At 34.9% G+C, this 27489-nt stretch overlaps 1 protein-coding gene across 1 annotated transcript; it reads right to left on the reverse strand.

The window, feature by feature from the left end:
* On the reverse strand, positions 1 to 26768 carry LOC108912978. The gene is made up of 7 exons (XM_018718415.1): positions 26687 to 26768; positions 25091 to 25528; positions 14639 to 15409; positions 12120 to 12530; positions 8586 to 9389; positions 2231 to 2580; positions 1 to 180 (listed from the first exon to the last, which is right to left on the reverse strand). The coding sequence occupies exons 1-7, from the start codon at positions 26736 to 26738 to the stop codon at positions 22 to 24; spliced, it is 2985 nt and encodes a 994-aa protein (XP_018573931.1). The 5' UTR covers positions 26739 to 26768; the 3' UTR covers positions 1 to 21.
* Positions 26769 to 27489: the final 721 nt, after the last annotated feature.

The following is a 27489-nucleotide window of genomic DNA, read 5'->3' on the forward strand; positions in this document are numbered from 1 at the left end:
GATCACATTACAAAAAACTTTTCACAATATTTCAACATTCGGTGGACCATTGTGGGGTATGTGAAATATACCACATGGGATGTTCACATAAGTATAACAACTTAGAGGTATTGTCCAATTTTTTGGCGTTGTTATTCCCACACACCATTCATTTAATATTTTGACGCAAGCACTTTCAACCTACAAAAAAAAAATAGAAAAAATGTACAGAGTGAGTCAACACATTTAAAAAAAAATAAAATAATAATAATAATAATAATAATAAAAGTATTTATTGCCCAACAGAAAAGATTCCATTTACAGAGCAAAATAAGTAGATAATTATAATATAAGCATACTACTGTACAATAAATAAAGAAAACAGATAAATAAACAAAATAAAAAATAAATAAAGAGCAAAGAGGAAAAAAACAAACCTTTATCTAATATTGAAAGTTATTGAAATAATGGACGCAATTCTTAACAAATCATTAATATTACAATGAAATAAATCACACTGATCTATTTGGTTATAATTATTAGCCATTAAATAAACAGGAGATTTTACAAGCACATTTGTTCTAGCATTCCGACAGTAAAACAGTGAACCCTCACGAGAGCCTAGTCTCGGAACACGTAGGTATATTAAAACGATAGATTAAAACCTGAGAATCAACCATGCCATGAATCAATTTAAATAAAAAAGATAAACTTACAACCACCCTTCTAGTATAGAGCGACTGCATACTGAATCTTTGTAACAGTAATTGGTGGTTGTATCCTCTGTCAGGATAAAAATTGTCAAGGCGAAAAGACAGGAATTTGAGAAAACGCCGCTGTATTCTTTCCAAGTGGTTACTGTATATCTGATAACATGGGTGCCAAATAAGGCTACAATATTCGAGTTTCAAACGTATTAGTGAAGACTCTTCAATGCACCTATATCGGTAAATGATTTTGTACTTCTCATAACAAAGCCTAGCATACTATACGCGGACTTAATACTTGAACTAATATGGTCAGCAAAAGACAATCTGCTGTCAAACATTACATCAAGATCCTTAATGTTCTGAAAACGAGTTAAAGGTGACATACCTATATTATAATCAAATATGAGGGGCTGATTTTTAAGAGTGAAGGTACACACTTTAAATTTTTTTCTGTTAACAGGTAAATGATTATTATCAGTACATCATACATAAACATGATCCACAAGGTCTTGCAATAACAAACAATCAGCCGCAGATGATATATTCAAGGACAATTTCAAGTCGTCGGCAAATATAAAATGATTTAACTTTAATGTTAGAGATAAGTCATTTACAAATAATATAAAAAGGAGTGGCACCAAGTTAGAGCCTTGAGATACTCCTGATGCCGCATTAAAAGTATTCGACTTGAAACCATTCATCTTTCGATGATATAGGTAAGAATTGAAAAGGAGGAAAAAGCTATCACTGAAACCATACCGTTCCAACTTACGTAGCAATATACTATGATTAACCTTGTCATAGGCCTTTGAGAAGTCTGTGTAAATGACATCAATTTTTCCAAATGAAGTCAATATGGCAATAGGGCGATAATTTCTTACATCCGCAGGGTTACCGCTTTTTAAAATTGGACACACTCCTGTAAGTTTCCACATATCAGGAAATTCGCCAGTTGATAAAGCAATAATTTTTAATTTTCCGATATATTAATATTACAATATAAAAAATGACATTTTCGGCGTTACACTTGATCGTTGCTGATATACTCGTTTTTTGAGATACAATCTAAGTACACTCATATTGTACTAGGTTCACTGTAAATTCTGAAGTGGTCACTGTTTGTAAATGTCATACAAAGTGTTCACAAAATCGTACCGAATGTTATCATTTTCAAAGGCAAATATTTTTTTTTTTCAAATGGAACACCCTGTATTTTCTTCACCTTCTCAAAATCTACAACTTTCATAATAGTCGTTATATTTCAGTTCCTCATATTTTACGATTTGTGAAATAATTGAGATTTTTTCATTACAAAATAGAATATTTGTGTTTCAGAAAAATGACGTTAGCGCTTTTGTAATTTGACAAGTTGCGACACCTTTTGAAAGATTTTCCATATTTATCACTAGAAAATATATTCTAGAATTTAACAATCATGATACATTTCCAGCAAGTCTTAAATCACGATTTCATTATTTCAAATATTCGAGCATGCCTTCATTTTCCAGTTTTAATTTATCATATTCTAAAATGTATATTACCTTTACTTCGGGTCCGATTATTTTATTATCTTCGCTGAAAATTGGACTGAAAATGTCAAAGCAGCCAGCTTTTCCAGGTTTCTTATCCCGACATCCGAAAACTATGGTTTCTAAAGTCTTCAGTGTTATCCCTCGGCATTTGTCGTGACCATTCAGCTCGTGAATATCATAGTCACTTATTACACTAAAGCAATCTATTACTCGTATGTCTTGTTCTGGTGTATACACCTTTAAGGTGTCCGTATCATCTAAAGCGTAATTATTTTGAAAAAACGAGCGGAGGAAATATTCAATCGTTGGACGATAACCTTTCCTGTATTCGTCAAAATAGGTGCTAAGTGATGATCCACCTGTAACAGTAGGTTAATATCAAGGGACAAAAAAAATTCACTAATGACCAGCACTTCCCAAAATGTATTTGTTAATTAAACAAGATGTCACAGGACTTATAGTAAAAAAACTCGTAAGGTTAAAAAAATGTCAGCACTTATAAGCTTTGGACATTCGAGCCTTCGTTACTGAATTACGGGCCTCTAAAGTTAAAAATTTGTTTTTACTTGTAACTATTAAAAATAAGTTCCTAAATTGATTTACTAATGAAAGCGTACTCTTGTTTGAACCCGATAAAACTAGCGATTTAGGAGAAATTCGCCATTTTATATTGCCATGCAAATTACCGGCGCCTCCGCCATTTTCTGTATATTGGATTGTATTAATTACTGCTAAGTGTATTAAGATATGAAAAAGATACAAACTAAAATGTATTTATATATTTTAATATGTCAACAAAGTGGCAATAAAAATTAAAGATGATGATCAGAAAATACAGTTTCAGTGTTTCGCTGTTGTACGTACAAATTTATTTTGTATAAGAAGAAATATAATAATAAAATAAATAAATGAAATAAATAAAAAAATAATAAATAAATACATAAAAATAAAAATAATAATATAATATAATATAAGAAAAATAAAATAAACGTGGAAATTTTATTTCTTTTGGTTGTTATATTACAAAAAAATATTTTTTTTCTAACTGCAAAAAACTGTTAAATACTGTCCTGGAAGTTAGATATAATGACAGTATCCATATAATCGAAGCAATAGCTATTTGCTATTTTCAGTTATAGTTAAAATTGATTATAAGTAAACAAAAATGTGACAAAAATCTCAAACACATAACTTGCAATGCCCATTTGTCCACTTTTAAAATTCTAGTCGTAGTCAGTTTTAAAAAAATCGAGTACAGAGTAAATTTTTTTAATACTAAGTCTTCTAATTAAATTTTTTAAAACCAGTCCTGAAATTTTAGAATATTCGAGAATCTCAGTCAAATGCCAACCAATAGTTTCACAAAAAAATAGAGAATTTGCAAAAACCGTTCCACATAAGAGAGATTCTTCTGTAGCTCTGCAAATGTAAAATTTATAAAAAAATGGTTTTAATAAAAGTTGTCTGGAATCATGTAGGCCATTTAAAGACAAAAAATTTTAGTTTTACAGAGTGTTCCATTTCGCATGGGCGCTAAGTAACTTTGTTATTTTGAATGGAACACCCTGTATATTATTGCATATTTGAATTCCTACATTTAATAACCTTACGAGTAGAAAAACTTTTTTTTTGTCAGGTGGAATGACCCATATTAATTGTGCCCTTTCGACTGATATAAGGTTGTCCATATTTATCTCTAACAGTTTTCCAGAAAAATCAGGTTCTTTTCTAAAATCCTAAAAAGTAGTTTGGTAACAGCCTCAAGAAGGCCTTGCAAAACCACTTTTCCTGGGACTGCCAGTGTCAATATTTACTGGCATGTTTAAAAAATGGTTTGACAAACAAAAGTAGACCATTAACAACGACTAAAACAGAACGTAAAACGAATTTGACTGAAATTCGGAATATAACAAAGAGAAGAATACGTAGACCGCTGATTTACATCAATTGCTCGAAGTGTCCTCCATTTTGATTAATACACAAACGAATTCGGTTTTTAAAAGACTGTTCAACATTGGTCAGCATTTCTGGTGTAATTTCCTGAAATCCTACTGTAAAGCGCTGCCACATATATTTCGCAGTAGTTGGTGGTGTAACGTAAATTTTACTTTTATAAATCCCCATAAAAAGAAGTCGCAACTTGTCATATCTGTTCACCTTGAAGGCCAACTCACTGGTCCCCCGCGCCCAATCTATCTCTTGGGAAAAGTTTCGTGTAAAAACTGACGAACCGCAACGGTATTGTGAGGCGGAGCATCATCATGTTGCATCCACTTTCTTCGAAGTGTAGCTAAAGGAATGTCGCCTAACAAATCTTCTAGAGTATTTGTTAAAAAGTTTAAATAAACTGCTCCAGTTAGGTGCTAGTTAAAAAAGAATGGTCCAATGACATGGGTTCCCAAAATTGCTCCCCACATGTTCAAAGACCATCGTTGGCTATGAGTTGTCCGGAATTGGTGAGGATTTACTGTGTCATAATAATGGCAATTATAACTATTAAAGAAATCATTTTTATGAAAAGTAGCCCCATCGGAGAACATGACCCGTTTAAAAAAATCATCACCTTGATTTAACATCTCAAGTGCCCACTGACAAAACTCCAGTCTCCACTGAAAGTCTACTTTTAGTAACTCTTGGCGTAATTGGATGCGATAAGGATGTGCTGTGATGTGTTTTTGTAAAATCCTATGTATCGACGTTGTACTAATACAATTGCAAAGCCTTCTTGACGCTGTTACATAGCTACTTTTTCGGACTTTAGGAAGAACGGTATTCAATTTTGCATTCACCCATGTCAATTAATATGGGTCATTACATTTGAAAAAAAAAAGTTTTTCAACTCGTAAGATTATTAAATGTAGGTGTCAGTATTTCCGAGTCTGAATAACGTACACGTTTTGCCCACTGATTACAAGATAGAGTAAATTATGCCAAAACGAACTGTGAAAACTTCAGGTTTCTAACACGCTATCTAGCCTCATTTGAAGAGCTAAAATCGTGATTTTTTTTCAAAAACAACTGATTATCTCGAAAATGGTAAGTTTAAAACACTGGGTACATTTAATAAACTCTACCTAATATTAACCAAGGAATTCAAAAATGCAATAATATACAGGATGTTCCATTTAAAATAACAAAGTTATGTAAAGCCCACGTGAAATGGAACACCCTGTAAAGCTGAAAATATTTTCTTTACATGGCCCACATGATTCCAGGCAACTTTTATTAAAACCATTTTTCTATAAATTTTACAGTTACAGAGTTACAGAAGAATCCCTCTTAGGTGGAACATAAAAGAATTTTTGGTTTCAATAAAGAAGGGAAGCAGACACTTCTTAATTGTCATTTGAGAGTTTGAGACACCCTTAATGAATTGTGTCTAAGGTACAAGTTTGTAAAATTCCTCGTATGAGATGTCGACATTGTTTTAACCCTACCTAAACACGTCCGGTTTTATTACCACAAGACCTGGGGACACTCTGTATATGCTGGTTTGATATAAGGTCAGAAACATAAAATCTAAATACCACCTTACAATTAATCCCAAATTACCTTGACAGCCATAAGAACTGCTGTTATAAATTGTATAGAGTAATATTACATTAGTACAAATATTGTTATATTGGTAATAGACCTTTTTAGTAGTGACGTCACGTACGCCAAATAATAGGCAACCGCGTAGTACACATTGTCATGAAGAATTTCTCAATATTTATACTAGATCGATTTTCGACCTTACATATCGTGATATTCTGGCAATATTAGAAACATTTAAGAAGTTTCAAACCCCAAGTGATAAATTTAAAGCATTATAGGATTTATATGTATATTTAAAATTATAGAACAATAAATTAAACTTATATCAGTGTTACTGAGCATGCGCATTAAAGATAATTTCATGTAGCGAGGTAACCTCGCAACAGGGTATCATTCAAGAAAAGTTTGGTTATTGCTACCGCCTTACCGAGCACATCACGGCGGCCTTCAACAGGGGACAGTACACTGGTGCTGTCTTCCTGGACGTCGCAAAGGCCTTCGATACGGTTTGGCATGAAGGCCTACTGATGAAAATGCTCACCAACCAATATCCCATATCCTTTACCAAACTCATAAAATCCTACCTACACCACCGAAAATTCCGCATCCAAATCCAAGATTCCCTTTCCACCACCCGTCCCATGGAGGCCGGTGTCCCCCAGGGCACCGTCCTGTCCCCACACCTATACACCATTTACAACTCCGACATCCCACATCCCCCCAACACCAACATATACTTATACGCCGACGACCTGACAATCACATCCCAATCCGTAGATCCTAGATATTCCGTCTCCCTCCTCCAAAACTCCTTAGACCAACTTGAAACCTGGTGCAACAGGTGGAAAGTCAAAATTAATCCCAACAAAAGTTCGGCTATCCTTTTTACCAAACGAAAAATCCCACAAAACCTCGACAGACTGACACTATCCCAGGAACCTATCTCCTGGAATCGACAAACACGATACCTGGGCGTGACGATGGACCAGCGTCTCACGTGGAAACCGCACATCGTGGAGACGGTGGCGCGAGCGAAGACCACCAGGGCTAGGCTCTATCCCTTACTCAAAGGTGGAAACACCCTCAGTTTAAGGAATAAGCGAACGCTTATCAAGGTGGTACTTCAACCGCAGCTAACCTACGCCTCCACGGCGTGGGGTCACGCGGCAAAAAGCCACTTAAAGTCATTACAGGCTGTGGAAAACATAGCCCTCCGCACGGCCACCGACGCGCCCTGGTACGTAAGAAACACTGACATATTACGAGACTTACAATACACAAACGCTACACAGACAATAAGACAAAACGCGGAGAAACGATTTGACGTAGCCGCTAGACATGACAATCCCCTCCTCAGGCAAGCCGTTGACTACGTACCCGACGTGACCGACAAACACAAAAGACCTAGACACCAACTTTTTGACCCTGGGTGACCACCCCAATGACCCCCCCCCTGCCCGCTAACCTTTTCTGTTTCAGAGACAGCCAGGATCAAGAAACGAAGACAACGACACACACACACACACACACACACACCCCCCATACCCTCCTTAACCCTCCCCTCCCGCGCTAGCCTAAGGGCCACCTTAGCAAAGCGCATCCCAGGCTGCATAGCCGCACTACCCTACCCAACCATACCACACATAAACATGACACTACCCCCGGGGTTTACACAGACGAGCCGGCGAAGCAAGAAGAGCGCCAGAAGAAAGGGCCCTAGCCGGCGGGGCCCAGCCAGGACAAAAGGAGGTCCCACAAAGCGCCTACACCGGCCGCATTTGCGGTCGGGGTAGACGACGGATGGGGCCCACCTACGAAGGCTGTCCAGGCCTACACGAGATGAGGCAGGATAAAGAGGGATAATCCCCCTCGATCCCAAATCATTGAGGCCAATTTCTAGCCATGGAATAATGGCGCGGTTATTGCTACTTGTATGTTTCAGCAACAGCCAGGAAGTTTTCTAACAATTTTTGATATATTAATTATCATGCCTAAAAGACTAGATAGTATGAGTGCAATTTTTGTGTACTTTGAAGAAAAGAAGCTCATCGAAATGGAAGAAAATTCTGTTTCCCCTGGCTATGTACAAAAAATGCTTTATGATGATGACATATCAACAAGATCTCATCTGCGTATGAGGCTATTCTTTGCGAGTTCTTTTATATCGTTTTTTTGTAAATTTTAAGCACAGTATGTGTTGGTTGATCTTAAATACTTCTAAATCCTGGTAAAAATAAATTAATTTGAAGTTGTTCATTTCTACAGTATCTAGGTAAAGAGTACACAAGGTTCAGATTCGGGCTGTACAATTTCAACTATGACAATTGCTGCGGGTTGCCTAAATATGTGACGTCACACTAAACGAGTATTAAAATCGCTGAAGATAATAGGTTAGGCCAGTCTTTTTTGTGATATTGAGAGATTTTCCACAACAATTTCGATATAAAAAGGGGTGCTTTTATGAGTCTATGTCAGCATGTATCAATAATACAGGGTCATAGTAAAAATTTAAAAATCCATTAGGAATGGCGCCCATAAAAAAACATAATTATTGTTTTTTCTTCTTCTACGTAGACACCACGACACAGTAACGCATTTAAATTCTACATAAAAAGAAACCTAGCATTGTTTTTGTTTAAAATACGCATCTTTCGGTCTTCCACAAAATAAAAATAAACATTTTCATAAGTTTTAAGCAAAAAAGGTAAACAACTGACTTCAGCATATTCGTAGTTAAAGTAAGGAATTAGAGGTGGTTGGTATCTACATATTAAATCAAATTAGTGTATTTTAAAGACTAAGTGAAAATGTAATGAAGAGGAAATACCTTTAGTTGACATGCACATATGGCATTCCAGCAGCACTGTTAAATTACTGGGAGTAGTTATTCCTATACATTGTTCTTCTACTTGCCTTTGACAAGCAATATGTACTTTGTTGTCAGGGGTATATATTTTAAAGCATCCAGTTTCATTTACTGCTTTCGTGCCATTCAAATATTCCAAAACGATAGTTTCATTATTTTGTGTGGTTATTCCCATGCAGCTTGAATCTTCCAACAAATGAATGCAAGTCTCGAATATTTCCTTGCTCAAGCATGTATATGGACTGACGTCTTGATTGGGGGTATAAATTTTATAACAACTTCGAATACGGGAGTCGAAAGTAAAGTTATCTATAAATTCTTTGTATTTCTTGATCAAAGCTGAACTCTTAGACGCACGACAAAAGTGGGAGTTGAATAAAATGGAATAATTACTGGAAGTAGTTACGCCCACGCTGAAGTTTCCAAATTTCCGCAGGCAAACTCTTGTCTGATTAGTGGAATTGTAAAGATGAAAACAGTTTTTCGTTGAAGAATAAGTTTTTCCGAAAAAATATGTCTTTTCGTCGGTATCCTCACAAGTAAGTTCTATTGTTTCGTTGATGGGAGTTTTTAGTCCTAGACAACGTCGCTCTCCAGGCAGCCAATGAACGCAAGCATAATTTTTGGGGTTCGCCCTTTTTCTACAACTGTAGGCGTCTATTTCTTGGGAATAATAAATTTCATAACAGTCGTCCAGTATAAAATTTACGGTAAATTCATCAGCGGGCCTATTTTCATATGATATTTCCAACGCCTCCTCGAAATCTGAAATAGTAATGCTAGTAAATAATATCCAAGAATGGAATCCTCCGAAATTAAGGAACATCTACATAAATGTCTATAAAAACAACTAGTAGCAAGAGCCGAGCTTACAGAGCTCGACAATACCACTAAATTTTGCCCCGTAGTGGCTTGTGCTGGATTTATTTCTGTTTCGGATGAATTGTTAAGAAATTTCAAATTTTATATTAGAGCTTTGAAGGGTTACCCTACCTATAGAGGACGTGGCGTGTATAATCTATAAAAATTAAACTACAGCTTCCTGATGATATTTGTAACAGAAAACTCGTATACGAAAAAGTTCTATATTCGCGTTTTTTTTGTAAATTAATGTTTATTTATTCAACGAAAATGAAGGCCGATCCTGTGTTATTTATTAAAAACGTTGGGAATGTTTCTATGCGGCCCAAAATGCAACCTTATAATTTAAGTTGGTATAATCTAATACTAGCAATACTAAAAGAAGGTTAGGTTACATCGTCAAAAAAATTGTGCGGTTAACTGATTTTCTATTTGTATTGAATTCATTATTCACTTAATTATTAAATATTAAGCATCGTCCATTGACCCATCAGTGTTAAAAAGTGAAAGATTCCAGACAAAAGTTTATATTTTGTAATTCCGCAATAGTGACTGTAATTTTTATAAAGAAGTAAAAAATAAGAATAGCGTGCCGATTACATTAAAAACGAGATTCTTATTTCTTTGCTTAATTTTCTAGTTTGTGCACAAACTAGTTTTGCAATGAACCAAGAAAACAATGCATTTACTGTTTCCGAACGTGTCGATATGGTGTTAGTGCATGGTGCAGCCGAAGAAAATGCGCTCGCGGCGACTAGGTTGTACCGGGAACGATGGCCACAACGTCACGCCCCATGTGTAAATACAATCCTACAGTGCATTCAGCGGCTGCGAGATACGGGAAGTGTTATTCCTCGAGGAGGACGTGGTCAGCAAATGAACCTTAACATTGAAAATGCAGTGTTGGAAAATCGAAGACCCCATAATTAATACTCGACGACTCGCACAGCAAGTAGGAACCTCATATTGTATCGTACATCGCATCTTAAGGCGCCAGCTGTTGCACCCCAATTATCTGCAACCAGTTCAACAGATTTAACCCCCGGATTGTGATCAACGAATGCGTTTTTGCAGATGGTTTTTACGGCAATGTGCCAATCAAGTCCTGCTTATGTTTGTGTATTAGATGAGGCGACATTTACCCGTGATGAAGTAAATTTCCATAATATGCACATATAGACTGATGAAAATCCTCACGCGATTAGGGAAACTCATTTTCAACATCGGTTGTCGGTAAATGTTTGGGCTGGCATAATAGGCGATGTACTTGTGGGTCCCTATTTCTTTGAAAGAGGACTAAATGGACCAACAAATGCCGACTTCTTGGAGAACCGGGTGCCTGAATCATTGGACGATGTGACATTACTAGTTCGGGCACGTATGTTTTATATTCAAGATGGGGCTCCTCCACACAGTACTCGAGAAGTAACGACACTTTTGAATGAAATGTTTCCTCAGCAATGGATTGGACGCTTTGGTCCTGTGCCATGGTCATCTCGGTCACCCGATTTAACCCCAATGGACTTTTATCTTTGGAGTCACTTGAAGTCATTGGTTTACAATACTCCAATTGCTACGGTGGAAGAATTGCGAAACCGTATACTTGAAGCTGCTGACACAATTAGGGGAATACCTGCAATTTGGGAAAATATTCCCCAAAATTGGGTGCGTCGATCTGAGCTAATGGGGATCAATTTCAACATTTTCTCTAGAACTGGTAAGTTTTATTTCATTTTGTTCTATATTTTAATGGAGTTTGGTTAGTGCACGCAGTTGAAAAATTCCCCAAAAATTGAGAAGTATCTTTCTATCTTTCAACGGCGATTTGTTTACACGGTTGGTCTAGGTTGGACAGGACCGTTCCAGAGAAAATATTTTGATCCATATTTAATTTACGAACAAAAAACGCAAAAATAGAACTTTTTCGTATAAGACATTTCTATTACAAATATCCTGTATAAGAATCTGCATACCAAAATAAAGTTCAATTTTTATCAGAAATGTTTCCGATTCAGGTACATTAAATAGTACAAATATGGAAAGCCGGATTCATTGCGCATAACTTTTGTTATTGACATTTTGTTCCATTTCTCGACAGAAAGGGTGGGGGAAGCGCCTAATGTCTGATCAGAAAAATGCATTTTTTTTTTAAGGATTGGCTCAAAGCCTGTAGTGTTATACCTCGTTGGAAAGGTCTTTCCATGCTTTATCTCGTGCATGCGTATTATGAGCAAGGTTTTTAATCTGTTTCCCAATAACATATATTAGAAGGTAAAAAGAGATATCCCAATTATGTGACAATAACCGCCATAATCTCTCTTTTCTCTTTTTAAATCACACAGCCAATAGATGCTTGCTTCACTTAACCTACCTGATGAGATATGATTCATTTTATACAAAGATGGGTCTTCTGTTCAAAACAAATAAATATAATCGAAGATATTCTGTAAAACACATCTAATACTTTAGCATAATTGACACTAAAGTGGTTCAAGCCTTAACGAATCACTATGTGCACCAGAAAGAGAAGAAACAACTCAGATTTAGGCTATCCCAAAATGCTCGGATTACATTTCTGGATTTAGTTCTTCAATCCCATAACACTCAAACTTAAATTTGTTAAAATATACTTACGTCTGTATTCATATTCGGAATAGCAAGCTAGCGCTACAGTCCAGTTCAGAGGAGATGTAATTCCAATACATTCTGCATCCAGAATCTTAGAGCAAACAACTTGCTCTTGTTCCACTTTCGGATTAATTACCGGGAAGCATCCGGATCTTACATGACTGATTCTATCCTTGGAGGTACATCCCAGAATAACTGTTTCATTACTGTCTAATGTGACACCATAACAGTTGCTGTTTGGTAACCAGAAACCATAAACTTTTGTATAATTCGGGAAAATATTTTCATTGCTCTCTTGAAATGCTTTGAAGTGAAGTTTGCCCAAGTAAGAGTTTCTACCCAAAAGTTCGTTGGAGAAGTACTTTGTAATAAATTCCCAGGACCTTCGTAGGTATGTCACACTATGATGCAGGGCACCTGGCAGGAAATAGCTCGTTACAATTTATTTGCGTAAATTTTTATATACAGGGTGGCCAAATGCAAACGAAACAGAGCCATTTTCAGGAACTGCGTCAAGATTGTAGAAAAACGCTCAGACCCGTCGATTTTAGATTAAAGGGGGACATTCTTTGGTGGTATTTTTTGACCCCGTCACTTTCACCCCCCAAGAAAGGGGAAGTATCGCACCAAAATATTTAAATGGCATTGGGGGTTGAGTAATATCTCTCTTGAAAGCTCTTACAATTGTCTTTATAACAGACTTTAAATTTCATAATTCCGCCTAATACTTATTAAGGATTTTGATTTTAAAGTTGAAACTTATGTACAAATAATAATTAGTAACGGTAAAAATGTCAGTCATTCGAGTTAAGTACGCCAATGATATAAATTTAGTATTTCTTGCGTTGCATTGGTTTTTGTCGATTCGTAAAAAAAGTGAATGCTATACACACACAATGAACGTAAAATTAGTGGATTCCAAATTATTTTCTAGTATTATTTGGGAGCGTTAGTTGGTAGTTTATTTAATTGTGTTTTTGAAAATTAAACACTATGGTTTATTCCATTGCGGAAAAGGTAGATATCATTTCGCTTTACTTTATGAACAATAAATGTGGGAATAGAACAGCTCAGCTATTTAATGAACCACATCAAGATCGACATATCAGGAGGAAGTATGTTTTATAGTTATTAAAAAAATTTCAAGAGACAGGGAACGTAGCCAATAAAAAACGAGAAATTGAAAAAAGTTAATGAAGCTAGTGAAGTTGCAGTTTTGGGACAAGTTCATCTTGATCCTACATTAAGTACAAGGCAGCTGGCATCTGTGTCTGGGATCAATCGAACTAGCATACAAACCATTTTGAAGAAGAATAAATTCCATCCATACAAAATACATTTAGTCCAGGAACTTCATGAGGATGATTATGACCGCCGCTTGCAATTTTGTGAAATAATGAGTGAGCGAGCAGAGAACGATCCATAGTTCCTTTTTAACATCTGTTTTTCTGATGAATGCAGTTTTTCCTTGAACGGGACGGTAAATCGCCAAAAATGCCGCTGTTGGTCCGATTCAAACCCAAGAGTTTTTCACGAGGTGCATACACAGTAACCGGAAAAATTAAATGTATGGACTGGAATTTTCGGTGACCGGCTGGTGGGTCCTTTTTTTCTACCTGGTAATTTGACTGGCCAAATGTATTTGCAATTACTGGAAGACGCTATTGACCCTGCCTTGACTGATATTATTGAAAATGTTCTAGGGTATGATGAAGATCATTTGATTTTTCAACAGGACGGTGCTCCTTCGTATTATGCGTTAATTGTCCGTCAGTATTTGGACCAACGTTTTCTACGGAATTAGATTGGGAGAAGAGGCAGCATTGAGTGGCCTCTACGACCACCGGATTTATCGCCCCTTGATTTCTTTTTGTGGGGATACCTAAAAAGTAAAATCTATAAAACACAGCCAGCGTCGCTGGAAGATTTGCGTCAAAAAATCGTCGACGAATGCCGTCGAATCACTCCGGAAATGCTTCGGAATGTGCGCGAACGATCCGAACAAAATCTTTATTCTTATATAGAAGCTGGCGGTCATCAGTTTGAACATTTAATCAACTAAGTAATAAGTAAGCAACTAAACATAATTTAAATTTTAAAATGTAATTTTTTTTCAAAGTATTGAGCGTAATTATAAAATTTAAAGTCTGTTGTAAAGAGAATCGTAAGAGCTTTCAAAATAAATATTACTCAACCCCCAATGCCATTTAAATATTTTGGGGTGATGCTTACCCTTGCCTGGGGGTGAAAGTGGCGGAGTCAAAAATACCAGCAAAGAAAGTCCCCCTTTAATCTAAGAGCGTTTTTCTACAATCTTGACGCAGTTCCTGAAAATAGCTCTGTTTCGTTTTCACTTGGCCACCCTGTATAAACAATATGAACTACAACAGGCTGGAATAATAAAAAGGAGTAAGAAGAAAATGTTTTCCTTCATGAGTGTAATGTTCCTTTACACTGTAAAGGAAGAAATATCTACAGTCTACAATGATAGTAGGGGGAAACCTTATTCATTAATGTTTACAAACCTGGCTTATTGCAGAAATAACAATCTAGTAGCACCGTCAAGTTACTGGGAGTTGTGATTCCAACGCATCGTTCTTCTACTCGTTTTAGACAAGCGACATGTAAACTGTTATTGGCAGTATATATTTTAAAGCAACTGTTATTTTGTAGTGAAGTTTCTCTCTCATCAACGCAATGTAGGAGTACGGTTTCATTGTTCTGAGTGATTATTCCTTCACAGTTTTTAGCATAAGGAAGTTTCCCTACACAGGAATTAAATACGTCCTCATTTAAACAAGTGTAAGGACTTATTTTCTGATGCTGGTTAAATACCTTATAACACTTCTTTATTTCTGGATCAAATCTAAACGAGTGTGTAAAGGTCTTATATTTCTCCCTTTCTTCATTGGTCATGAAGGTTGAACAGAAATGTGAATCGAATAATACGGTGAAATTATCTGGTGTTGTTATGCCTATACTGTAGTTATCAAACTTCTGTAGACATACTTCTTTGTAGCTTTCATCGGGACGCAAGATATTCAAGCAAATATTTGGGTCGAACGAGATGCGATAAAATGAAAATGCTGTGCTTGAATTTTTACAAAGTAAAATAGTTTCATTCGTAGGTGTCTTTAATCCACAAGAGTTTTTTTCTGCTATTGAATGTAGACAGGAATGTTTTTCAAGGCTTGCGGGTCTTTGACAAATAAAAGGTGTTATCTTTTCATGTTGGTCATATATCGCGTAGCAATTTCCCATTTCTGGCTTAACTTGTTCGAAATCATAGGCTGCGGCTGTTTAAAAAAAATAATATATGGTAATGAAGGTGGGGGTTATTGAAAATAGAAATGCTTTTAAGAATGTAAATGGTTGTAAGTATTTAAATACATTTTTTTAATTAATAGATTATATCTAGGGCTGTTAAAACTGAGCCGCAGGACATAGGCGTACGCATTATTTATTAAAAAGCAACAAATTAAATTGTCTACAGTACACCACCATAAACATCAACGATACTAACGATTTCTTTTACGATTTTATTTTTCTTTTGATGAATAATCGTGTGTAATTATGTCGAGCGTAGTTAATGCTAAAAAACAGCAAACAATTCATACTATACTGACTAAAAAAAGAAACAAAACAAAACCGGTAAGTAGCAATAAAATTATTAACGTCTAAAAACTATTCAAGTGGAAAACAAAGCAGATATATGTTTTTTGGAATAGAAAAGAATTTTATTAAAGTAAAGGAAAGTAATGAGTTCCAAAAATTCCTATTTAACCCTACGTTTAAATGTTTGATTTTTTATTTTTATTATAAAATTAATAAAAACAAAAAGGCGTAATAAATTATGTCTGACTGGCTGACTCAGATCAGCATCACAAATTTATCAGACGTAAATTCGTCCAACAAAGCGGCACTCAACACGTATTATTTCAAGTGTACGTGGTCATAGGGAAAGTTAAATAACGAACAATACTTTCTTTTACTAAAAAATATAAACAATAATGTAATTCAGTGCCCTTCAAGAATTAACAAAGTCTTCCCTAATAGTACCTAACAACTAATCTAACACAGCAACAGTAATAAATAAATAATTTTACCTATATTTACGGCATATGATATACTTGAAATTTTGTGGCTAATATTCAAGTACTGGATCTTCTTCCACGGCGTTAAAAATTTCTGGAACTAAATTTCACTCTCTGAGTTTATTCAAGTCCAACATTAGCATATTGTCGTTCAAGCTTATGTAACCTCTTAAATTAATATATCTTGATTCGTATACATGCTTTTTCATAATATTATTATCATATACAAATTTGAAAATAAAAAAAAAAAATGCAATGTACTGTCATTAGTAAGTCTCTTTTTTTGGCTAGCTTTTCAGCGGGGTGTGGGTTTTTACAACAAAAAGCAAAATACCAAAACACAAGAAAATTAAACAGATTTTTAGTAGCCAAAAAAAAGTATTTATTTAAAGAACTAACGAGCGTTCAAATAAAAACCTGGTCAAGTTGGTTCTGAAAATTTGGACGTAGGGCGTAGCGTATAGCAAATGAAGTTAAACGTCATCTGTCAAAGCGCTATATCGCAGCTATCAATTTGAATATTTTCGTTTTAAATAGCGTTTAAAATGGTGTTTTCTCAAGAATAAAAAGTGTTTATCATAGAGTCCTACTTTAGAAATGGACGCAAGATTGGTGGAATATGGAAGTATTCTATTGAGGAATGTTTCATAGAATTTCAAAATCAATTTCCCGGCGTTGTTGAATACACAATTTTTCAAAGTGCAGTTCAGCGTTGTGTTAATGTTTTTCGTGAAACGGGCAGTGTAACAAGAAAAGAAGGAAGCGGCCGACCTAAAAATCGGACTGAAGAATTAAAAGAAAATGTCCAACAAATAATGGAAAATGCGCCAAGAACTTCTGTACGTGTTTTATCACAAATGGTGGGAGTATCAGTCGGTACCTGCCACACAGTGTTAAAAAAAGATTTGCGTTTGTTCTCCTATCGTTTAACTTGTCAGCAAGAACTTCATGAAGTTGATTTTCCGCGACGGGCTGTATTTTGTGAATGGTTTTTAAACAACTACGGTGAACTTCATAATATCACCTTTTTTTCTGATGAAGCCTGGTTTCATTTAAGTGGTTACGTAAACTCACAGAATATGAGAATGTGGTCTTCTGAAAAACCAGATAACTTTTTTGTCGAGGGCCCTCTACACGCTCAAAAAATTGGAGTTTGGTGTGCTCTCAATCGAAGGAGGATTTATGGACCTATTTTTTTTAATGGTACTCTTACTGCGCAAAGGTATAGAGAAGAAATTATCGCTCCTTTTGTTAACCAGCTGGAAGAAAACGAAATTACAAACTTTTACTTTCAACAAGATGGCGCAAGGGCACATACGGCAGGCGAGACGATGAATATGTTGAGGGAAGTTTTCCAAAATCGACTAATAAGTCTCAATGCTGAACATGAATTTCCACCGAGGTCATGTGATATTACGCCGTGTGATTTCTTTTTGTGGCCTTACCTTAAAAACACTATTTTTGAACTGCCTATTCCTGATTTAAACCATCTGCAGGCTCGACTTATAGACAAGATTCGTGAAATTAACAATACCCCGAGCATCTTAGAAAATGTCTTTAATTCTTTGAGGAACAGGTGTGAAAAGTGCTTGGAACAAGGAGGGGGACACTTTCAGCAGCTGCTTTAATTTATTGTTATAACAAGGAGGGGGACACTTTCCGCAGCTCCTTTAATTGTTTGTTATTGTTATCAACGAGTATTCTTTAAAATAAAGTTATATAGTCATTAACGTTATTGAAACTGACAGCTGCTATACAGCTCGTTGAGAAATGAGGTTAAGTTGGTCGCTATAAGCTACTCCCTACGTCAATGTGTCAGAGCCAACTTCGACCACGTTTTTATTTGAACGCTCGTTATAATGAGGAACATTCAATATAGCTTTATTATAGTATTCTTTGAACATTTATACAGGGTAATTAGAAAATTTAAATGTCTATGGACATTGGTAGACAAATACACATTTAAATATGCCAAATGAGCCTTATTACCCTTGCAAAATTGTAACCGATAACTGTTAAGTATGGTCGGATAAAGGAAATTCTTATACTAAGTAATCTTAATCTACCTTTATTTGGGGTCCCAACACTTACGGCTAATATTGATCTGTCGAATCGGTGGAAAAAGAAAACGGTTGAATCTTCGAAATTATTAAGTGCTTGGTACTTATCTGCGATGCCTTAAAGTGTAACAGGACACGTGATGAGATGGAACCTTTTCCACAGGACGAGGGATGGTCGCAGGCCGAGTGGATTGTATTTAAATCTATCACTGCAGCGGTTTTTTTCCGACCGATGACGAAAATCTGGCTTACAAAACTCGTTGGAGGAGAACTTCAAAAAAAATCAGCGTAGAACAAAAAAAACTACTACTTCCCAGGTAAAACGTCTAAAAGTGTTGATAAAAATAAATAAGTAACGTCGTTAGGATTTGAATTATATTTTTACTGAAATTTTATGCACGCTTACCTCCAATGCCGAATCTCCTAACAATGGAGACGTAACAGAAAAATATGGCCCAATTCAATAGAAATTCTAGCACGCTATAATTATATCATCTAAGTACACGAACATTGAAGGCTCTAAGTCTGCCCCGAGAACATTGTCTGCGAAACGTTGCCAAGTGGCTGCCGCATTATGCAACCCGAAGAGCATACGCTTAAACTCGCATAACCCCCGACCTAGAACTGTAAATGCCGTTTTTTGTTTGCTGTCCTCGTCAAGCGCAATTTGCCAATAAGCACTTTTAATATCGATGGGCGATAAAAAATTTGCGTCTCGTAAGCGATCATAGCATTTACCTAAGGTAAAGGATACTAGTCGCTCTCTGTTACAGAATTGATTTTTCTTTGAATCCACACAAAACCTGTACTCTCGAGATGACTTTTCAATCATTGCTACGGGACTCGACCATGTCGAATTAGATGGTTCGATTACACCCAATTTTAACACGTTATCGATTTCATCATTTATTATTTTTCTAATGTACGGCGAAACGTTGTAATATCTGTTTGATTAGCGCAGCATCACCGGTGTTAATAATACACCCATCTTGTCGAAAACAGAAGAAACTAATTTGTTTAAATATTGAATTTTGGTATCACCAGCCGTCTGCATAGATAAATTATTTAATGCTTTAACTTCCTCCTTAAACTTCCAGGAATTGTCTGAAAAATCTGAGGTAATATCCAAATGATTTTTCTCTCGGCTTACTACATCCCGTAAATTTATGACCTAAGTCGCCACAATTCCAACACGAAATACTATTCACACTAAAATTTGGTCTACGATTTCCCGAGGTAGAGGGTTGAGATGTCGGCGTACTTGTCGACTTACCCTCGTATGCCAAATCCAAAAAGCTGGCACCATTTCTGTTTTTGTTTTCTCGCCGGGATGCAGAACGTTTAGCTATCAAGTTTTTAATTGTTTCTAAATTTTGACAAATCTCTTGTAATTCATCCAGAGTATTTAAATTTTTAATGTGTAGCCCCAGTCGTTCAATATAGAAAGGGTCTAAGTTATTATAAATAATTTCAAATTTCTCTTGCTCGGTTAACTGTTTTCCTACACGAGCGAAATAGTTTATCATACAAGAAAAAAATTCGCTAACGGTTTCATCAACCCCTTGTTCGCGTCCCCTAACCTCTCTCAACAACTCATTGTGAAAATTAAATGGCAAATAATTTTCCCGAAGTTTATCAACGAACTCTGACCAGCTATGGATTTTTAAACGAACGGATCTATACCAACTCAAGGCTTTTCCCGTTAACAAGTCAGTAATCGAAGTGAATAACTCAGATTCAGATACCCCGCGTGATACCCTATACTCTTCTACTCTTTCAATGAAAGCGTTTACTCTTAAACCTTCTTTGCCTCCCGAAAAACGAACATCCCATTTATAAACAGGTACTGAAGGTGCACGATAAGCGTCAGAAACTTTGGCTACTGGAGGTAATGTATTGCGTGGTTCATCGTCACTATCAAATCCGTTTAATTTTTTATCTAAATTTTCTTCCATTTCATACAACCGTTCATTTAAATTAGAGATACCATTTTTCAACGCATCATTAAGTGGTGTTAGTCTTTTCAATCTGGTAATTAAATGTCGGAGTTTTGCATCCACGTAACGCGACTCGTTACTATTAGCAACCATATCGTGTTCTACTAAATATGTTTCTAAGTCCGTTATCTTCCGATTACACATATCGACTTCCTCTACTACTTCGGGTTGAAATGTATCTGATAGAACTAATTCTCCGAACGGTTCATCACGTATCAATTCTTTCAATTTTTTACGCATTGACAAATTTGTTTCAGCAGTAGTTGAAAGACCACGTACATTTAACTCGTATTTCAACTCGTCCCTAGATAATAGGCACAAATCCATATTTTACAGTTAAATAAAAAAATAAGTAAATAAAAAAGGAATGTCTAGAGCTTGTCAACGACACTAAATTGTTGATTCCAACTAAATAAATCGGCTATGCAAAAAAATTCTCTTTCGTTTATATCCTTTCTTTTTTTATGTTTAAATGAATAATATTAAAATTTTTTATCTACCAATTAAATTATTCGGTATCTAGATTAATAAACGTAAAATAATAACCATCAACCTGATATAAAAATAAATCGTTAAATAACTCGATTCATTGATCAATATTAACCCTAATTTTCAAAATATTTTATGGTTCAGTTTGACTATACACTATACTACATAAATACTACAAAACTATTATAGACATCTATAAAATAGTAGGCACATAAATTATTCCTCCACAGAAAATACAATAAAAAAAATCGGGCCTCCTAAGTTGGGCGCCAATAATTTAGAATTAATCCACTTCTTTTTTGGCTAGTTAGCTTTTCAGTGTGGGTTTTTACAACAAAAAGCAAAATAACAGAACACAAGAAAATTAAACAGAGTTTAGGACTCCAAGTGATTTCTTTAATTTATAAGTACCCTCAGCCAAAAAAAAAGTATTTACTTAGAGAACTATACTGAGGAAACCACTAAACATTCAATACAGCCGTATTATAGTATCCTTTGATTATTTATACAGGGTTCTCCGAAAATTTAAATGTCTATGGACATTGGTAGACAAGACATACATAAATACACATCTAAATATGCCAAATGAGCCTTATTTCCCTTGCAAAATTGTAACCGACAACTGTTTTAAGTATGGTCGGATAAAGGAAATTCTTATACTAAGTAATCTTAATCTAATTTTGTTTACAAAGGTCCTAACACTTATGGCTGATATTGATCTGTCGAATCGATGGAAAAAGAAAAAGGTTGGATCTTCGAAATGGATCACTGCAGCGTCTTATTTCCGACCGATGACGAAACTCTTAGAAAACTCGTTGGGGGAGTTCTTCAAAAAAAAATAGCGTAGGACAAAAAACTACTACCTCCCAGGTAAATCGTCTAAAAGTGTAGATAAAAATAAATAAATAATGTCGTTCTGTAATGAGTTAGAACTTGAATTATATTTTTACTGAAATTTTGTGCACGCTTACCTCCAATGCCGAATCTCCTAACAATGGAGACGTAACAGAAAAATATGGCCCAATTCAATAGAAATTCTAGCACATTCTTCAACTAAAACTTATATACTCAACAGCGAATCGTGGTTTTAATCCGTGCAAATCAAGTGTAATAATTAACAACAGTAATCATTTTTCCGACACCCACGACGACTGGCCATTTTACTCTACGCGAGGCGACGTTTTTCGACAACCGATAGTGTTATCTTCCTCTTTTTTAAAAAAATTAAATACAAAGACGTTTAACCACTCTCCCATAGATGTCCCTTAGTGTCCGAAAATATTATTTATATATTTAAAATGTTTATTACTATCAATAGATATATACCGAATAAAATCTTAACAACTGTTTGCTTTGTTATCGTGCGGATGTTCCGTAATTAATTCCTATCCGTTGGTGTTTATGGTTCTGTATTGTAGACATGTAACTTAATTTGTTGTTTTTTCATAAATAATACGTTCGCCTATGTCCCGCGGCTTGGTTCTGATAGCCCGGTCAATAAACTAAAATAGAAATGTAACAAAATGAAAAGATGATGACGTAATTGGTCATTCCCGTTTCGCCGAATTAACGTAAAAGTTTATTTTTTACCCATTTACCATCTCGTCGTATATCAAATGTGAAGACAACTGACAGTACTTGGAGGTACAATGGAGGCTAGCCTCCGTTGAACTTTGTAAGCGTTCGAAACAGGATTGGATTCTGCTTAAATTTAAACAGTTCGCGATTTAATTTTGTTGCTGTTTTGTTTACTTTCAATTAATTTAATATGTTGGTTGACTGATTGGCTGAATAAGGAAAAGGGTAGAAACATACCGTTTGTTTACAATTTTATAACTTTTTAATATCATCTGTTTTAACTTTCCTAAATGCGTCCCCATGTACTTTATGTAGCGGCAGGCTAAACACATTCAACTAAACTATGAAATGATTTAAATAACGTATTTAATATCAATCGGATTAGTATCTTTGTTTACTTGTTTAAGTGCGTTTTTTTAAACGACAAAAATAATTATTATTTACTTAAGAAAAGACCTCCACTTTAATTTACGCCCTATAAGTGAAAGCTTTTACTTAATATTACAAAATAGTTTAATAAGGTTAAAAAAATAAAATTTCAATATCAGTTATAGTCTGTTTAGAAATGAAAGAGAGTAATAAAAGCTTATTATGTATGCAAATCGTAAATAAATGTAGTACTGGTGCTTATATTCAATATTTTTTATATTATGTATTATCGGTATAGATCAGGTGTACTTTTAAAAAAAACTTTGTGTGACCGGGTTGTACTAAATTGTAGCAGTTAGCTAAAATTTAATCCCGACAATCCGTCTTTGTCTATGCCTCTTCAATTTCTCGGTCCATTTCTCTTATAAGTAAACAATATAAAATCAGCATTTCAAAACATGAGGCTACTTTAAGCATCATAACCGGGTTAAGAGGGTTTTTAGTAATTCAAATAAAATTATTCAATATTATTATCAAAATATTTATTTAAATTTAATGAATAGACTTTTATTCCACACAAAAATATATGTATTTTGAAAATTCAAATTATGGTGAGTAAATGTAGTGTTGTATAAATGTACAATAAAGAAAATAAAAAAGTAGGTATATTAAAATTCATCCTCTGAATATTCTGATGAATTATCTTCGTCTCCTAGATTGATAACGATAGGTTCCACAGTAACGTCAATTAAATTATCGAGTTCCCACATTTTCTCCTCTTCTTTTTGTACATGATGTATACATCTTTGCCAGTTATCTGCAGTTACTCGTTCCAAGGAATTTTTTAACAAAATTTTCACGTCACTTAATTTAAACGTCGTATTATTTCGCGCTACATCTCCTTTTACCTGCGCCCAGACTAATTCGATTGGGTTAAGTTCACAGTGATAAGGTGGTAACCGTAGTACCGTTATTTGGCGATTTGTTGCCATTTCATCGATAACATATTTTTTCTGATCTTTATTAAGATTGACAAGTGTCAAAAGTTCCTTTTTCACCATATTTGTTTCAAAAGAAATGTTTTTTCCGGATAACCATTGAATTATATCGGCTTTCCTCCAAGCAGTCGTAGGCGTCCGCTCGGTCTGCCGTGAATGGTAACTGGCATTATCCATGACAATTACAGACCCCGGAGGAATAAGATCCAACATCTGTGTAAAATACTCTTCGAAAACATCTGCGTTCATGTCTTCGTGATAGTCACCTGTATTTTTAGATTCAAATAAAAGTAAACCGCCATCTACAAAACCACTGGCACTACCTATATGTGTCACTATTAATCTTCGCCCTTTACCTGAAGGTGCCTTGAACCCTGTTGAAAGTCCATCCAAAAATGCTTGTCGAAAACTTTTTACATTTTTATCTTGCCATACTTTTGTTACAGTATATCCCTCGTTGACCCAAGTTTCGTCTAGATAATAAATATTCCTCCCTTCGTCACGGAATTTTCTAATTGATCTTAAGTAGGATCTTCGCCAACAAATAATTTCATCTTTATCGATAAGAACTGACTTCCTGTTCTGCTTTTCCCAGCAAAAATTCAACTCTCGTAAGACGGCCCATAATTTGCTTCTACTGATTTTTGGCAAATCGTTGTCCTCTGAAAGTTCACTTAAAATTTTGTTTAGCGTTGGTATTTCTTTTTTAAAATAAAATGAGTGTACTTTTCTGCGAATGACATTTTTGAAGAAATCATCTATAACGACTTTTGACCTCCCTGTAGATGATTTTGGGGGATTTACAGTATCTTGTTCATTTTTTGTTTCCTTTAAAAGTCTGTAGATAGTCGATTTTCCAATCCCTGTCATTTTGGAACACTTTTCCACGATGTCGTCAACACTGTTGGTAGGATTTTGGTGTTTCAATGCATTAAATACATTTAATATAATAATCTTCTCATTCTGAGACAGCGCACATCTTTTCACGCGTTTAGCAGGTACGTAATCTGATAAGCTCGACATTTTACCCAAACAATATTATATCCACTGGCACAATAGTCACTAAACACAAGTCGAATTTTACTCTACTGCACTAGCACGTCTTCGTATATTCAGCTCTAAGACTGGATTGATCTGTCACAATACACTGGCTCCTGCCCTATGATGTATCCAGTAAAATATACTAATGTACACCCATTACCTGTTAGCATTAGTGTTACCCGATAATTACCTGAAACGAAATATTACCACGCCCATGGCCGGTTCTTATTACTCTCTTATATTTCCAAAAACAGACTACACAAGATCAACTTATCAAATAAACCTAAGGTTATATCCTCTCAAGATCTTATTTACATTGACATAAATAATGTTGTCTAGAGTTATACTTACTTTTGTGAGTATCGTAATTTTTAGAGTAGCAAGAAAATTCTACAAACCAGTTCAAGGGAGTTACGATCCCTGCGCACGATTTTCGCCAAAATTCCATACAAACAATTCGCTCTTGGTTCGAGTCCATTTGCGGATTATTCACTACAAAACAGCCGTGTTGAAGATGCATTGGTCTGTCGTTTGTGCACTCTAAAACGACTGTTTCGTTACTGGGTAACGTAACACCGTAACAAGTAGTATTTGGTAACCAGTAGCCATACACAGTGTGGACTTTTCGAAAACGTTCCAAGATTTCCGGTGGAACACTGAGGTTGCGTGTTCTAAATTCGGGTTTATCTGTGTAAGAATTTTTCCCTTCATGCTCATTAGCGAGGTATGTTTCAAAAAATGTTTCTCGTTCTTTTAGTTCGGCCGTATCGAATTCTTGCCATTCGGTACCTAAAAATAATAATAAATTCATAAATTATAAAGTAGAATATTCATTTTCATACAAGTATGGATACACCTAAATTAAACAAGTAATTATTACTCGAAAAGGTGGGTTTTCTCGGAAAATTTCGAGAGGTAAAAAGTCGTAGAATACGACAAAGGATAAATTGGATTTTCCCAGGATTTTTGGGCCATTTTTTAAATTTTCGACTTAATTTTCTCTTAGCGTTGCCCTACTCGGCAACGTCTATCTCATTGGCATTGCTTCTACAGAAAAATAGTCATTCTATACAGGGTGTCCCGGGACTTGATACAAAAAAGTCGAGTACAAATAGTTGAGGTCAAAATAATATCAGTTCTGTTATACACAGAATGAAGTTTCACTTACAACATCAAAAATAAGCTGAATTTATGTATTATCGATCACCAAACTTGCATCATGCTGAAGTTAATAGTTTAGAGACCGTAAACCAAAATAACTTTTGAATTTTCACCTTTTACGGTCCGTAACTTGTTAACAGAAAAAAAAAAATTAAAAAAATTTATATGAAGAACTGATACTATTTTGACCTCATCTATTTGTACTCGGCTTTTTTGTATCAAATACCGAGACACCTTGTACATCCAACGAATAGAACTTGCAGAACGTATAGATCTTTTGTTTCCAAGTATTAGCCTGGAGAATTTTAGCTGATTCGTCCTGTATATTACCAAAAGGTGACGATTTTATATTTAAAAAAGCTATTTATGATGTCGGTTTAGATGAAACTTCATGGTAAATTTCAACAATTAATTTAAAATCACAAAAGGACGACTACAAGTCTTAAATGTCAATTCTATTTCATTAGAATTCCAGGTTAGTGCGAAATATTTTGTTACTATTGATGAAAATAATATTACCTACCTTCTTAGTTTACCTTAGAAAGGCTGTAGGTAATTTATTTAAGAGACATTTTAAGATATTTTTTTTCTTATTTCGTCTGTTTCTAGTTCCACAGTTTATTATTACATTAGGTATATTATTTTATTGTTAGAGAAACAATTATGTTAGTATTATCAAATAGGTACGCATAGAAAGAATTTACTTATGTATGTACTTGTTATTAAATAATGTAAAACTGTCTACAGATAAATAAATGGTTAATTAATTTGGAAAACTTTACTTACCGTAACCAAATTTTAATACAAAACAAAATCCAATAATAACTACAAATTTCATTTTATGTACTTATATTAACGCGAGGATAAGATAGCGTTAACTGGCCTTCAGCTGATGTTTATGTACCAAATATATATATTCCCTGCTAAACTAGTTTTTAATAAACAGTAAGGTTGTTGTAGCAGGATACAAGACCTTCCAGGAAAAAATATCCATATAAACATCGAGAAACAAGACTTTTATATTACTTTTTTCTATTACGACACTCTCAGACTATATAGTGAACCAAGTAAATACTAAAAACAAGCATAATTCTAAGGAAAAAATCATAGGGCGCCATTAGTACTAAATCCAAGAGTTTTTTGTTTCATTTTTCCTTCTTTATCTGCCTACTTCTATTCCTTTCATTCTCGCACATTCAGTAAGTTAGATCTGACGATTTGAGGTATTACTAACATCGGTTTGGAGATATTTTGAAAAAAACCCACTGGACATGGTTATGTTATACCTTTTCGCTCAAAATGAAGAATATTAACATACTTATCATTCCTTCTAAATTAATATTAGATGCAGGTATTCAACGTGCAGCAGCTTCTCCTTATTTAAAAAACTTAAATTCAGCCTCAAAATATACTAATATTCCTTGTTTCTCAATTTTAGTCATTTGTCTATTTTTACTCAAATGACTCAATTTTTTAAATATTTATAACGCATTTCTTTGCCTGGTAAATACCAATTTCCATGGTATTTTTCCGAGTAACAAGTTTCCGCCATAATTTTCAAATTTTAAATGGTTTTCCAATTTTTTCGT

The sequence above is a fragment of the Anoplophora glabripennis genome, unplaced genomic scaffold (assembly GCF_000390285.2).
Source record: "Anoplophora glabripennis isolate ALB-LARVAE unplaced genomic scaffold, Agla_2.0 scaffold253, whole genome shotgun sequence".
NCBI classification, from domain to species: Eukaryota; Metazoa; Arthropoda; class Insecta; order Coleoptera; family Cerambycidae; genus Anoplophora; species Anoplophora glabripennis.

What these genes read in the sequence shown, in the direction of transcription:
- LOC108912978 (XM_018718415.1), bottom strand. Translation starts at nt 26,738, where the DNA reads ATGAAATTTGTAGTTATTATTGGATTTTGTTTTGTATTAAAATTTGGT. An exon ending in TGTATTAAAATTTGGTTACG is followed by an intron (nt 25,529 to 26,686) that starts GTAAGTAAAGTT and finishes TATTATTTTTAG; the next exon opens with GTACCGAATGGCAAGAATTC. An exon ending in TTATTTCTGCAATAAGCCAG is followed by an intron (nt 12,531 to 14,638) that starts GTTTGTAAACAT and finishes ATTTCCTGCCAG; the next exon opens with GTGCCCTGCATCATAGTGTG.